Consider the following 16,425-nt stretch of genomic DNA (forward strand, 5'->3'; position numbering starts at 1 on the left):
ATTTATAACCAGTCTTTTTACTATTTGCTGTAGATTAAAGTTCATTTTATTTATTTATTTATTTATTTATTTATTTATTTATTTATTTAGAGATCGGGGAGGGGAAGAGAGAGAGGAGAGAAAGAATCTTAACCAGGCTCCTCAGCACTGTGAACTTAGAGTCCAAAGCAGGGCTTGATCCTCTGAACCGCAGGATCATGACCTGAGTCGATATCAAGAGTTGGATGCTTAACCAACTGAGCCACCCAGGCGCCCCACTATTTACTGTAGGTTAAAAATAATCTCTCCTATTTGGCAGAATTAAAGCCTTGAGTTTTCTTAAGAGAAACTGTAGGAGAAATAAAAGCTGTGTTGCTCTCCAAAGGGAGACATGTGGGTAGAGAGAGACTGGTTCTGGCCTTTTCTTAAACCTATCAAAAAAAATCTGCACACTAACTTAAAATACAGGTTTTTTTTTCCTTCCTGCAAGCATAACTTAGTTTGGGGTTAGCTAAAGTATGCTTAACCTCCCTCCTTGACTTCATGTTTATGGTCCAGCTGATAAAATTGGTATTTAAGAATATAAATCAATAGCCAACATCAGGTTATTATGTCTCAAACTATAGTCTGAGTTTCTGAGTTACCTGACAAAATCTGCTTTTTAAAGTAGTTGAACATGTCCTCCTTCAAACATATTTCTCAATGTTTGATATTTCAAACACTTTTCAATTATTCAGGACAGTTCCCCATGGAATCAACATGACATCACATAATATTTAATATCTTTAGAAAAATCCACTTAGCTATGTATTATAATTGTTTCACTATAAATCCTAAGAAATATAATTTTTTGCTCGAAATTGAGTTTACACAGCTCTGGTTGTGTAAACAGATAAGAATTATTTTTAAAAGCCCTGCAGATCTTATCCAACACACATTCATTCCTTTGAGAAAACAGAAAGAGATAATGTTCTTGTCCTTCCAGAGTTTACAAGCCATTAAATGATCCTGGACTGGGGAAAGACTTTCTTCTAGCTATGAATCTACTCAAAGCTAAACCAGTCCATGTAAGACAACAAGCAAAATAGCAAGGTAATAGAAGAAGTAGTAAAACTTGAAAACAACAATTAATTAGACATGACTATTTGGCCACACTGCATCCCATTAGTTTTACTTAATGTTCCTACATCCTTAACACAAATGACATTAAACAAAAAGTAACACTGGTTTCTAGTCTATTACTCTCAGGACCTGTACACAAAGACTAAAGTCTCAAGATGTACATTACAGAGTTTGTAGAATGTGGAAAAAGATCTGTTCTTTCCTTCAGAATTGTTTAAATATTAGTCAATAAGTATTTATTAAAATACATACTGTGAAAACACTGTGCTGGCAATGAAGATAAAAGAAGGCATAAGACTTTTCTCCTTCAAGGTGTTTATAATACAATTGGAAAGATAAGATTTGTCTAAAGTAAGAGAAAAGGAGAGTGAGGGAAGGAGATGGGAGATGGAAAGAGAACTAACATAATGTAATATATTTATTACAAGACATAAGTTGTTGCTAAGTTTTGTAGGCAGCATTAAAAGTGAGGCAGAGATTCAGAAAGGATTAGAGTTTGTGAAGTGGAAAATATCTTCCCAATCTCTAAAAATTCTTGTACTTTCATTCCCCTATAAGCAAGGTTATTAAATTCCATTTCATTATATCTTAATGTTACATTTACATATTTAATCTCACCTCTATCGAAACAAGTATTTTTTTTCCTTTCTCCTCTTTGTCTATTTATCCTTCAGTACTCTATCTCTTTTGGGAAGCTTGTCTTTCTTCTATCCCACTGACATATATACTTTCTCTTACTTTCTACTTAATCTCCCAGATGAAACTAGCATGTGGTAGCAGCTGCAGATGGGTGCTTCATAGCATGCTGTGCATTGTCAAAAAAAAAAGTAATAGTAAAATGTGATAAATGCCATCCATCTGTCCTCCTAGACCACAGGCTCCAAGATTACAGTTATTATCTTGATTTTTAATCTTTTCCTAGAATCTAGCATAGTTCCTGGCTTAGTAAGTATCTTCCGAATGAACAAGAATGTGCATTACAAGACACATTAAAATGTATCTTGGCTTTAAAATAAGCAATATTCAGGGTCGCCTGGGTGGCTCAGTTGGTTAAGCTTCCAACTCTTGGTTTTGGCTCAGACCACGATCTCATGGTTCGTGAGATGAAGCCCCATATCACGCTCTGTGCTGACAGCATGGAGCATGCTTGGGATGTTCTCTCTACCTCTCTCTCTCTGCCCCTCCCCTGCTCTCTCTCTCACCCTCACTTTCAAGGTGAGTAAATAAACATTAAAAAAATAAGAAAAATAAAATAGACAATATTCAGAAGAATATAGTCTTCTAACCTACCATTTGAAGGGCTGAAAGTTCTTCTGTTAGTCGAGAAATCTGTACATTATACTGTTTTCTTGTGCTTGCAACCTGTAATTAAGACATTCAAAAATTGTTTAGGTTCACAAAAATTGATTAATACCCAATAAAAATATTTAGGATAATTTTGAGAAAAAAAACAAAACTTTTACGGCATAAAAAATAAATAAGCACCTGAGTATTAAAGAGTCAAGAATTATTTAAAAAAATTTTTAATGTTTATTTTTGAGAGAGAGAGAGACAGAGTGTGGCTGGGGGAGGGGCAGAGAAAGAGGGAGACAGAATCTGAAGCAGGCTCCAGGCTCTAGGCTGTCAGCAGAGAGCCCGATGGGGAGCTGCGAGATCATGACCTGAGCTAAAGTCAGACACTTAACTGACTGAGCCACCTAGGTGCCCCTAAAGGGTCAAGAATTTATCACAACAGTGGAAGGAGAGTGAATTTCTATGAAAACTTACCATATTTGAAGTGAAAACTGGCAACATTTCAAAATATTTACTTATTAATCCCCTTATAGATATTAAGTCATTATAGGTTAACATAAATAACATTTTATGAAAAATAAGTTCATTTTCCAAAATAAAAAATTTTCTAGAAAAATGTTATTATTTTACATTTTTGTAAATTTCCTTAATGTTTGAACAGGGGATAGCCAGATTCACATTATCTACTTCTGTGTTCAACCCGTTGTGCTGCTTACCATCAGCCTCTGGAAAACACCACTGTACACTCATCAGAGAACGAGTATGAAAAAAGAAAACAGTAAACTATAATTATGAAAGTAGGTGTGACCTTCCAAACTCCCTGAACAACACTTTAAGAACTGGTGCCATAGAGCAAGTCAAGAGAAAAACTGAATTACACACTAAAAATGTAACTAGTAACTTTTAAGGCACTTTTGTTTTATAAGAAGAAAAATATTTTCATATTGCATATATTTCAGTATAAAGTAAATTACTTTGTGAGAAAAACTCTTATTTCAATTAACATTTAAAATACTTCAGAAACAGTATGACTTATGTGTACAAAATATTTTGAAGAATTAGTTACATCTCATCAAGATGACTCCTATGACAGTATATTTTTCTAATTAATAACTACTCATACTTTTTAAAAAGACCATGAAGGAAGGAGGAATTAAGATGGCAGAGCATCATGGAGATCCTGAGCTTGTCTTGTCCTTGAAAAACAGCTAGAACAGCACCAAACTATTTTGAACGCCTAGGAAATTGTTCGGATAATTAATGCAACAATCTGCATAACTTAAATTTGTCCTTAACCTATAAGGGAAGATAGGTCAGGGTTGCAATAAACCTATCTACAAGAAATTTTGCAGGCCAAAAAGGAGTGATGTATTCAATGTGCTGAATTGGAAAATTATGCAGCCAAGAAATCTTTATCCAGAAAGGCTGTCATTCAAAATAAAAGGAGAGATAAAGAGTTTCCAAGACAAACAAAAACTAAAGGAGTACGTGACCACTAAAGCATCCCTGCAAGAAATTTTAAGAGGGACTCTGAGTGGACAAAAGAGAAAACAAAACAAAACAAAGATCAAAGCAACAAAGACTAGAAGCACCAGGGAACATTACCAGAAACAACTCCTAAAGCAGCAGAATACACATTCTTCTTGAGTGCACATGGAACATTCTTCACACTAGATCACATACTGGAACACAAATCAGCCTTCAACAAGTACAAAAAGATCAGGATCATACCTTTCATATTTTAAGACCACGAGTTTGCTATGAAACTCGAAATCAACCACAAGAAGAAATCTGCAATAACCATGAACACTTGGAGATTAAAGAACATCTTACTACAGAATGAATGGGTTAACCAAGAAATAAAAGAGGAAATTAAGAAGTACACAGAAGCCAATGAAAATGAAAACATGACAGCCCAAAACCTCTGGTATGCAGCAAAGGTGGTCATAAGAGGGAAGTACATAGCAATCCAGGCTCTCCTAAAGAAGGAAGAAAGGTCTCAAATACACAACTTAACTTTACACCTTAAAGAGCTGGAAAAAGAACAAATAAAGCCCAAAACCAGCGAAAGAAGGGAAATAATAAAGATTAGAGCAGAAATCAATGATATAGATTGAATCAAAGAAACAACAGATCAACAGAACCAGGAGTTGGTTGTTTGAAAGAATTAAGAAAATTGATAAACTCCTAGCCAGATGGATCAAAATGAAAAAGGAGAGGAGAATGAATAAGGAGAATGAAAGAGGAGAGATCACAACACCAGAGAAATACAAACTATAATAAGAGAATATTATGAGCAATTATATGCCAACAAACTGGTCAATCTGGAAGAAATGGAAAATTTGAATAGACCCACAACCAGTAAAGAAATTAAATCAGTAATCAAAAATCTCCCCAAAAACAAGAGTCCAGGGCTAGAAGGCTTTCCAGGGGAATTCTACCAAACATTTAAAGAAAAGTTAACACCTATCCTTTAAACCTGTTCCAAAAAATAGAAATGGAAAGAAAACTTTCAAACTCATTCTACAAGGCCAGCATTACCTTGAATCCAAAACCAAACAAAGACCCCCTACTAAAAAGGAGAACTACATACCAATTCCTTTGATGAACATGGATGTGAAAACTCTCAACAAGATACTAGCAAACCGGATCCAACAATACATTAAAAGATTTATTCACCACAATCAAGTGGGATTTATTCCTGTGATCCAGAGCTGGTTCAATATCCACAAATCAATTAATGTGATACATCATATAAATTAAAAAAAGGGTAAGAACCACATGATCCTCTCAATAGATGCAGAGAAAGAATTTGACAACATACAGTATCCTTTCTTGATAGCTGTTAAGAAAGTAGGGATAGAAGGAACATACCTCAAGATCATAAAGACCAGATACAAAAGATTGACTGCTAATATCATCCTCAATAGAGAAAAACTGACAGCTTTCCCTCTAAGGTCAGGAACACGACAAGGAGGCCCAATCTCTCCACTACACTGTTATTCAAAATAGTGTTGGGAGTCTGAGCCTCGGCAATCAGACAAAAAAAAAAGAAATAAAAGGCATCTAGATCAGCAAGGAGGAAGTCACACTTTCACTCTTCGCAGATGACGTGATATTTTATGTGGAAAACCTGAAAGACTCCATCAAAAAACTGCTAGAACTGATCCAGGAATTCAGCAAAGTAGCAGAATATAAATTCAATGTACAGGAATCACATTTCTATACACCAATAATGAAGCAACAGAAAGAGATAACAGGGAATTGATCCCATTTACAATTGCACGAAAAACCATAAATATCTAGGAATAAACTTAATCAAAGAGGTGAAAAATCTATACACTGAAAACTATAGAAAGGTTATGAAAGAAATGGAAGAAGACACAGAACAGTGGAAAAACATTCCATGCTCGTGGATTGGAAGAACAAATATTGTTAAAATGTCGATACTATCCAAAGCAATCTACATATTCAATACAACCCCTATCAAAGTAACACCAGCATTCTTCACAGAGCTGGAACAAACAGTCTAAAATTTGTATGGTACCAGAAAAGACCCTGAATAGCCAAAGTAATTTTGAAAAAGGAAACCAAAGCTGGAGGCATCACATTTCCAGACTTTAAGCTGTATTACAAAGTTGTAATCATCAAGACAGTATGGTACTGGCACAAAAACAGACACATGGATCAATGGAACAGAACCCAGAACCCAGAAATGGACCCACAAACGTATGGGCAACCAATCTTTGACAAAGCAGGAAAGAATATCCAGTGGAAAATAGACCATCTCTTCTGAAAACAGTGTTGGGAAAACTGGACAGCCAAATGCAGAACAATGAATCTGGACCACTTTCTTACACCATACACAAAATAACCTCAAATTGGATGAAAGACTTAAACATAAGACAGGAAGCCATCAAAATCCTAGAGGAGAAAACGGGTAACAACCTCTTTGACCTCAGCTGTAGCAACTTCTCACTGGTCTCCAGAGGCAAGGGAAACTAAAGGAAAAATGAACTATTGGGACTTTATCCAAATAAAAAAGCTTCTGCACAGCGAAGGAAACAATTAGCAAAACTAAAAGGCAACTGGCGAAATGGGAGAAGATATTTGAAACAACATATCAGATAAAGGGTTAGTATCCAAAATCTATAAATAACTTATATCAAACTCAACATCCAAACAACTAATAATCCAGTGAAGAAATGGACAAAAGACATGAATAGATACTTTTCCATAAGAGAGATCCAGATGGCTAACAGACACATGAAAAGATGCTCAACATCACTCATTAGCAGGAAAACACAAATCAAAACCAAAATGAGATACCACCTCACACTTATCAGAATGGCTAAAATTAACAACTCAGGCCACAACAGATGTTGGCAAGGATGTGGAGAAAGAGGAATCCTTTTGCACTGCTGGTGGGAATGCAAACCGGTGCATTTCCTCTGGAAAACAGAATGGAGGTTCCTCAAAAAATTAAAAATAGAACTACCCTACGACCCAGCAACGGCACTACTACATATTTATCTGAAGGATACAAAAATGCTGATTCAAAGGGGCACACGCAGCCCCTTTTTTTTATAGCAGCTGTATCAACAAGAGCCAAAGAATGGAAAGAACCTAAATGTCCATCCACTGATGTATGGATAAAAAAGATGTAGCATATATATTCAATGGACTATTACTCAGCAATCAAAAAGAATGCAATCTTACCATCTGCAACAAGGTAGATGGAACTAGAGTGTATTATGCTAAGCAATGTAAGTCAGCCAGAGAAAGATAAATAGGATACAATTTCACTCATATGTGGAATTTAAGAAACAAAACAGAAGAACATAGAAGAAGGGAAACGAAAATAAGATAAAAACGGAGAGGGAGGCAAACCATAAGAAACTCTTAAGTACAGAAAACAAACAGGCTTGCTGGTGGATAGTTGGGTAGGGGGATGGGTTAAATGAGCAATGGGCATTAAGACGGTCACTTACTGGGATGAACACTGGGTCTCGTATTATTATATGTAAGTGATGAGTCACTAAATTCTATTCCTGAAATTATTACACTATGTGTAATATACACTATTACACTATGTGTAATATACACCATGTGTAATAATTTGGATTTAAATTAAAAAAAAAGGTCGTGAGGAATATTGATACTGATGCTATCATCAGTAAACATATGGTCAACAAAGATTTTTGGAAATATTCTAGATCTTATAAAATAGATTATTTCTAAAACATGATGTAAACCTTCTTTAGAACACTTATAAAATTGACATATATTTTATTTGGTTAATTAATAGAAGTTATTTTTCTGAAGACCTGACAAACATATGTGGGTCCATTTTAGCTCTATTTTAGATTTTGATGTAAACTTTGCCTATGAATAATTGTATGAAGGATCAATCCATCCTATTTATGGGTCAGTGATAATCATAGTTACTATTTACAGAGGTTTGATGTGTTAATGACTACTTAGAGCAGTGTAAGTGTTATTATCTGGTTCTCACCAACAATCTGCTTAAGTAGTCAGTATCCTCATTATAGATGAGGAAGATCAAGGCACAGAGAAATTAAGTCATGAAGGTTTTTAGAATATACAAGTTTTGGTTTCTATAAGGCCAGTCATGTCTGCTTGTCTCTCTCTCACAATTTTTTAAAAGTGTTCTTTTTAGTATCTAGAAATGAATGCAGCTAGCATGAGGGTTTATGACCATAGTCGTACATATATTTTAAAACATTTTTACAATAATGTTGATGACTTCAGCAAATTAAAGTATTCATACTTTAAAAAAGACTGTGTATAACTACTGAGACTGATGGTGTATCATCAATAAAATTATATGCTGCAGAGGTCATAGAAAATTTTCTGAGGTTGGTATCTGATAAAATATAATGTAAACCCTGCTATATGAGCAAATAACATATTTCTGGAGGTAGTTTAATGTGGTTGGGGTTCAGAAGTCTGTAAGGGAACTAAAATCCCCTCTTACCCAACCTCACTTTCTTCATGTAAACATTTTCTTTTATAGTTTATGGATAGTAAGGATATCTATAAACTAAATAGTAAGACAAATTAACAAGAGACAGAAATAGAAAAGGACAATGATAGTACAAATACTGCCTAACAGGATGAATATAATTTTGATCGCCAACTTTAAGCCATGACTTAAAATAAACAGAAAATCAAAATCAAAACCAGTATCAAATTTTTTTCACAAATTAAGTTTTACTTGAGAGAGATCTGAGCAATAGCATTTTCTGCGTTTTAAAGAAATAAGCTATTCTCATATTTCGTTCAGTTTTATAGCCAGAACATAAATATGTGATAATTTATTCATTATGTTTACTTTAGTTAAAAAAAAGATACCACTTAAGTCATTAGATGTAAGTTATCCCCAATTCAACAAATTAATTCTACATTATTTGGAGGACATATTAAATTATAATAATGGGACAATTACCAATACAGGTGAAAATTTTCAATCAAAAACATTAAAATTGTTTTAAAAGTATAAGGAAATACATATTACATGTTGTATAAAATCTTATTATAGTTTGTTTACAAAAATACCTACTCTTGAAATTCCACACCTGCAGAATTACAATATGTAGAAAGTGAAAGATTCCTCATTATTCTATCTTCCAGGCTTAACATTATTCAAAGATTCATGTATAGGTCTCCAGAATTTTTTGTTTCACAGATGGTTACAACATTTCTTTGATAATTTGCAATTAAATGAAAATTCAAAGGACAATGCTAAAAATAGTGCTTATCTCTGGGTACTGGAATTATGATTTTAATTTTCTTTTACATTTCTTTCTCTTACATTTCTTTTTATAATGAACATGTATTACTTTTTAATAATAGTAACAATAAAGTTTACTTTAAAAAATCAACTTGGCAATAGTGTGGGACTTGGAGAAAGCAGGGACCCAGCAAAGTGCTTGGCACACAGTTAGTGCTCAATAATTACTTCTTTTAAATTATTTTATTTTTATTTTTTTATTTTTTAGACAGAGATAGATAGTGTGTGAGCGGGGGAAGGGGAAGGAGAAAGAGAGAGAATCTTAAGCAAGCCCCACACTTAGCACAGATCCCAATATGAGGATGGATCTCACGACCCTGGGATCATGACCTGAGCTGAAATCAAGAGGCTGGCACTGAACTGACTGAGCCACCCACACACCCCTCAATAGCTATTTCTCAATAATTACTTCTTGAGCAAATAGTTGGAATACTACAGAAAGGCTGGATGCAAGGAAATCAAATGGAATCCACAAGGAAGGGAAGGTAAGGGAGTAAGAGAGGGAGTTTGTTTTAGAAATGTCGGGCTTCAGATGCCTGGTGGGACTACTAGGTAGAGAAGCAGTTGAATATTCATGTTTGTAAAAAGGTTTAAATTGAATATAGAGATCATAGGATCTTTGAAAAATTATACTAAGATTATTTAAGGACTTGTGCAAAAGACAACTTCTATCAACTTTAAAATCAATGTGAATTTATTTTAGGATTAGGAAAAAAAAATTAGAGGACTTTTCAGATGATGAGTACTTTGAGAAAACATTTTTATCACCGAAAGTCACAAAATTTATTAAATATTTTGAAGATATGCCATCAAAAATATTTCAAACTATGATTTTTTGGTTGGGAGAAGATGGCGGAGGAGGAGGTCACTGGGCTCACCGTGTCCTGCTGATCACTTAGATTCCACCCAAATCTCCCTAAATAACCCAGAAAACTGCCAGAAGACTAGCAAAACGGACTCTCCAGAGCTAAGTGTAGACAAGAGGCTCATGGAAGAGGGTAGGAAGGGCGGAGAGGCAGTGTGCGCTACAGGGACTGATGGGAGGGAGCCGGGTGGCAGAGGGGCAGTCCCCCCAGCAAGGCAGAGCCCCCAAGTCTGGCTTGTAAAAGCGGAGGGGCCGGATGCCTGAGTTCTGACAGCCAGCAGGAATTAACATCTGGAATGTTATAAGTCCATAGCTCTGCTCGGAAAGCGGGAGGGTGAGAGGACACCAGGAGGGAGAGGTGTTGAGACCCGGAAGACAGAGCTCAGCTCGCAGGGAACACAGGCGCTGGCCAGGGCCATCTCCCTCGCCCATCCCTCAGCTGAAACCCCAAAGGAAACCAGTTTCTGTCACCGAACTTGCTTGCACCGTGCAAACACCCAACTCTGTGCTTCTGTGGATCCATCTCTCCAACGGGTCTGCCTGCCTCCCTCCAGGTGCTGCAGGGCCCCTACCGCAGGGGACCATCGACAGCAAAGCGAGGTAAGCCTGCCCCTCCTGCCCCTGTGCACCTTGTGGATCCACCCTGGCTAATATGCCAGATCCCATAGAAGCAGCACCACAAGCCTGGCAGTGTGCAAGTAGCCCAGACAGGGGCCACACCACTCCACAGTGAGTCCTGCCCCTGGGAGAGGGGAAGATAAGGTACACACCAGTCTGACTGTGGCCCCAGCGGGGGGGTGGGGGGGGGGAAGACATCGGGACTGACTGAGGCCCCACCCACCAACACAAGTTACTCCAGACAGCACAGGGGAAGTGCCCTGCAGTTCCCCGCCACTCCAGGGACTATTCAAATGACGAAACGGAAGAATTCTCCTCAAAAGAAACTCCAGGAGTAGCAACAGCTAACAAATTGATCAAAAATGATTTAAGCAATATAACGGAACATGAATTTAAAATAATAGTCATAAAATTAATCACTGGACTTGAAAAAAGTATAGAGGACAGCAGAGAATCTATTGCTACAGAGATCAAGGGACTAAGAAAGAGTCAGGAGGAGCTAAAAAATGCTATAAATGAGGTGCAAAATAAAATGGAGGCGACCACACCTTGGATTGAAGAGGCAGAGGAGAGAATAGGTGAATTAGAAGATAAAATTATGGAAAAAGAGGAAGCTGAGAAAAAGAGATAAAAAAAATCCAGGAGTATGAGGGGAGAATTAGAGAATGAAGTGATGCAATGAAACGGAACAATATCCATATAATAGGAATTCCAGAAGAGGAAGAGAGAGAGAAAGGGGCTGAAGATGTACTTGAAAAAATCATAGATGAGAACTCCCCTGATCTGGGGAAGGAAAAAGGCATTGAAATCCAAGAGGCACAGAGAACTCCCTTCAGACATAACTTGAATCGATCTTCTGCATGACATATCACAGTCAAACTGGCAAAATACAAGGATAAAGAGAAAATTCTGAAAGCAGCTAGGGATAAACACGTTCTAACATATAAAGGGAGACTGATAAGACTAGTGATGGATCTATCTACTGAAACTTGGCAGGCCAGAAAGGAATGGCAGGAAATCTTCAATGTGATGAACAGAAAAAATATGCAGCTGAGAATTCTTTATCCAGCAAGTCTGTCATTTAGAATAGAAGGAGAGATAAAGGTCTTCCCAAACAAACAAAAACTGAAGGAATTCATCACCACTAAACCAACCCTACAGGAGATCCAAAGGGGGACTCTGTGAGTGAAATGTTGCAAGGACCACAAAGTACCAGAGACATCACTACAAGCATGAAACTTACAGACATCACAATGACTCTAAACCCATATCTTTCTATAACACTGAATATAAATGGACTAAATGCGCCAACCAAAAGACATAGGGTATCAGAATGGATAAAAAACAAGACCCATCTACTTGCTGTCTATGAGAGACTCATTTTAGACCTGAGGACACCTTCAGATTGAGAGTGAGGGGATGGAGAACTATTTATCATGCCACTGGAAGTCAAAAGAAAGCTGGAGTAGCCATACTTATATCAGACAAACTAGACTTTAAATTAAAGGCTGTAACAAGAGATGAAGAAGGGCATTATATAATAATTACAGGTCTATCCATCAGGAAGAGCTAACAATTATAAATGTCTATGTGCCAAATATGGGAGCTCCCAAATATATAAAACAATTACTCACAAACATAAGCAACCTTATTGATAAGAATGTGATAATTGCAGGGGACTTTAATACTCCAATTACAACAATGGATAGATCATCTAGACACAGGATCAATAAAGAAACAAGGGCCCTGAATGATACATTGGATCAGAAGGACTTGACAGATATATTTAGAACTCTGTATCCCAAAGCAACAGAATATACTTTCTTCTTGAGTGCACATGGAACCTTCTCCAAGATAGATCACATACTGGATCACAAAACAGCCCTTCATAAGTATCCAAGAATTGAGATCATACCATGCATACTTTCAGACCACAATGCTATGAAGCTTGAAATCAACCACAGGAAAAAGTCTGGAAAACCTCCAAAAGCATGGAGGTTAAAGAACACCCTACTAAAGAATGAATGGGTCAACCAGGCAATTAGAGAAGAAATTTAAAAATATATGGAAACAAATGAAAATGAAAATACAACAATCCAAACGTTTTGGGATGCAGCGAAGGCAGTCCTGAGAGGAAAATACATTGCAATCCAGGCCTATCTCAAGAAAGAAGAAAAATCCCAAATACAAAACTTAACAGCACACCTAAAGGAAATAGAAGCAGAACAGCAAAGGCACCCCAAACCCAGCAGAAAAAGAGAAATAATAAAGATCAGAGCAGAAATAAACAATATAGAATCTAAAAAACCTGTAGAACAGATCAATGAAACCAAGAGTTGGCGTTTTGAAAAAATAAACAAAATCGATAAACCTCAGCCACGCTTCTCAGAAAGAAAAGGGAGATGACCGAAATAGATACAATCATGAATGAAAATGGAATTATTACAACCAATCCCTCAGAAATACAAGCAACTATCAAGGAATACTATGAAAAATTATATGCCAACAAACTGGACAACCTGGAAGAAATGGACAAAGTCCTAAGTACCCACACACTTCCAAAACTCAAACAGGAAGAAATAGAAAACTTGAACAGACCCATAACCAGCAAAGAAATTGAATCAGTTATCAAAAATCTCCCCACAAATAAGAGTCCAGGACCAGATGGCTTCCCAGGGGAGTTCTACCAGACATTTAAAGCAGAAATAATAACTATCCTTCTCAAGCTATTCCAAAAAATAGAAAGGTAAGGAAAACTTCCAGACTCATTCTATGAAGCCAGCATTACTTTGATTCCTAAACCAGACAGAGACCCAGAAAAAAAAGAGAACTATAGGCCAATATCCCTGATGAATATGGATGCAAAAATTCTCAATAAGATAGTAGCAAATCGAATTCAACAGCATATAAAAAGAATTATACACCATGATCAAGTGGGATTCATTCCTGGGCTGCAGGGCTGGTTCAACATTCACAAATCAATCAATGTGATACATCACATTAATAAAAGAAAAGAACCATATGATCCTGTCAATTGATGCAGAAAAAGCATTTGACAAAATTCAGCATCCTTTCTTACTAAAAACCCTCGAGAAAGTCGGGATAGAAGGAACATACTTAAACATCATAAAAGCCATTTATGAAAAGCCACAGCTAATATCATCCTCAATGGGGAAAAACTGAGAACTTTTGCCCTGAGATCAGGAACATGACAGGGATGTCCACTCTCATCGCTGTTGTTTAACACTGTATTGGAAGTGCTAGCATCAGCAATCAGACAACAAAAGGAAATCAAAGGCATCAAAATTGGCAAAGATGAAGTCAAGCTTTCACTTTTTGCAGATGACATGATAGTATACATGGAAAATCTGATAGACTCCACCGAAAGTCTGCTAGAACTGATACATGAATTCAGCAAAGTCGCAGGATACAAAATCAATGTACAGAAATCAGTTGCATTCTTGTACACTAATAATGAAGCAACAGAAAGACAAATAAAGAAACTGATCCCATCCACAATTGCACCAAGAAGCATAAAATACATAGGAATAAACCTAACCAATGATGTAAAAGATCTGTATGCTATTAACTGTAGAAAGCTTATGAAGGAAACTGAAGAAGATATAAAGAAATGGAAAAACATTCTGTGCTCATGGATTGGAAGAATAAATATTGTTAAAATGTCAATACTACCCAAAGCTATCTACACATTCAATGCAATCCCAATCAAAATTGCACCAGCATTCTTCTCGAAGCTAGAACAAGCAATCCTAAAATTTGTACGGAACCACAAAAGACCCCAAACAGCCAAAGTAATTTTGAAGAAGAAGACCAAAGCAGGAGGCATCACAATCCGAGACTTTAGCCTCTATCACAAAGCTGTAATCATCAAGACAGCATGGTATTGGCACAAAAACAGACACATAGACAATGGAATAGAATAGAAACCCCAGAATTAGACCCACAAAAGTATGGCCAACTAATCTTTGACAAAGAAGGAAAGAATATCCAATGGAAAAAAGACAGTCTCTTTAACAAATGGTGCTGGGAGAACTGGACAGCAACATGCAGAAGGATGAAACTAGACCACTTTCTTACACCATTCACAAACATAAACTCAAAATGGATACAGGACCTGAATGTGAGACATGAAACCATCAAAACCCTAGAGGAGAAAGCAGGAAAAGGCCTCTCTGACCTCAGCTGCAGCCAATTTCTTACTTGACACATCCCCAAAGGCAAGGAATTAAAAGCAAAAATGAACTACTGGGACCTTATGAAGATAAAAAGCTTCTGCACTGCAAAGGAAACAATCAACAAAACTACAAGGCAACCAACAGAATGGGAAAAGATATTTGCAAATGACATGTGAGACAAAGGGCTAGTATCCAAAATCTATAAAGAGCTCACCAAACTCCACACCCTAAAAACAAATAATCCAGTGAAGAAATGGGTAGAAAACATGAATAGACACCTCTCTAAAGAAGACATCCAGATGGCCAACAGGCACATGAGAAGATGCTCAACGTCGCTCCTCATCAGGGAAATACAAATCAAAACCACACTCAGATATCACCTAACGCCAGTCACAGTGGCTAAAATGAACAAATCAGCAGGAGAGTATAGATGCTGGTGAGGATGTGGAGAAACAGGAACCCTCTTGCACTGTTGGTGGGAATGCAAACTGGTGCAGTCACTCTGGAAAACAGTGTAGAGGTTCTTCAATAAATTAAAAATAGATCTACCCTATGACCCAGCAATAGCACTGCTAGGAATTTACCCAAGGGATACAGGAGTGCTGATGCATGGGGCACTTGTACCCCAATGTTTATAGCAGCACTTTCAACAATAGCCAAATTATGGAAAGAGCCTAAATGTCCATCAACTGATGAATGGATAAAGAAATTGTGGTTTATATACACAATGGAATACTACGTGGCAATGAGAAAGAATGAAATATCGCTTTTTGTAGCAACATGGATGGAACTGGAGAGTGTGATGCTAAGTGAAATAATTCATAGAGAGAAAGACAGATACCATATGGTTTCACTCTTATGTGGATCCTGAGAAACTTAACAGAAGACAATGGGGATGGGAAGGAAAAAAAAAAAAAAAGAGGTTAGAGAGGGAGGGAGCCAAAACATAAGAGACTCTTAAAAACTGAGAACAAACTGAGGGTTGATTGGGGGTGGGAGAGAGGGGAGAGTGCATGATGGGTATAGAGGAGAGCACCTGTTGGGATGGGCACTGGGTGTTGTATGGAAACCAATTTGACAATAAATTTCATATTAAAAAAATAATTCAAACTACAGCCAAAGATATAATATTCTTAACCCCAAGAATAGGACAAGGATTTCTACAGAAAGGTATGAAAATTAGTAATAAAAAAAAATCAACAAACCGGGTTTTAGTTTGGATTCTGCCTCAAATAGAGATTTTATCTTAGGAAATCACCTAATTTCAGCCTGTGATAAAGTAACAGATTTCTAAAAAATACTTTTGCAGCAAGAAACCTTATACAGAGACTCTATAGGAATGAAAATTCTACCACTTAGTTGCTTGGGAGAAAAGCAAGTACATTAGCTTTCTTTAACTGATGAGACTTTTTAAAACAAGTCTACTTCAGTCTATCTAGGAGAGAAATAATAATGCCCACAGAAAATACAGGTAAGAAAAGAGTTAACACCTTTATTTTATCCAGTGGAGGAATATACAGTGCACCCAACTACCCTAT

The 16,425-nt window shown here is 36.7% G+C and overlaps 1 protein-coding gene across 4 annotated transcripts in view; it reads right to left on the reverse strand.

Annotated features, from left to right (window-relative positions):
- SCLT1 (sodium channel and clathrin linker 1) overlaps nucleotides 1-16,425 on the reverse strand; it is a 219,202-nt gene that overhangs the window by 74,210 nt on the left and 128,567 nt on the right. For all 4 annotated transcript variants that reach the window (XR_007457905.1, XM_049631174.1, XM_049631176.1 and 1 more), the window contains exon 14: nucleotides 2,392-2,463. Coding sequence is in view for 3 of the 4 variants with exons in the window: in XM_049631174.1 (XP_049487131.1) it covers nucleotides 2,392-2,463 (72 nt within the window). In the remaining variant the exon portion in view is untranslated. The remainder of the gene's footprint in view (nucleotides 1-2,391; nucleotides 2,464-16,425) is intronic.

This window comes from Panthera uncia, chromosome B1, assembly GCF_023721935.1.
Source record: "Panthera uncia isolate 11264 chromosome B1, Puncia_PCG_1.0, whole genome shotgun sequence".
Taxonomy (NCBI): domain Eukaryota; kingdom Metazoa; phylum Chordata; class Mammalia; order Carnivora; family Felidae; genus Panthera; species Panthera uncia.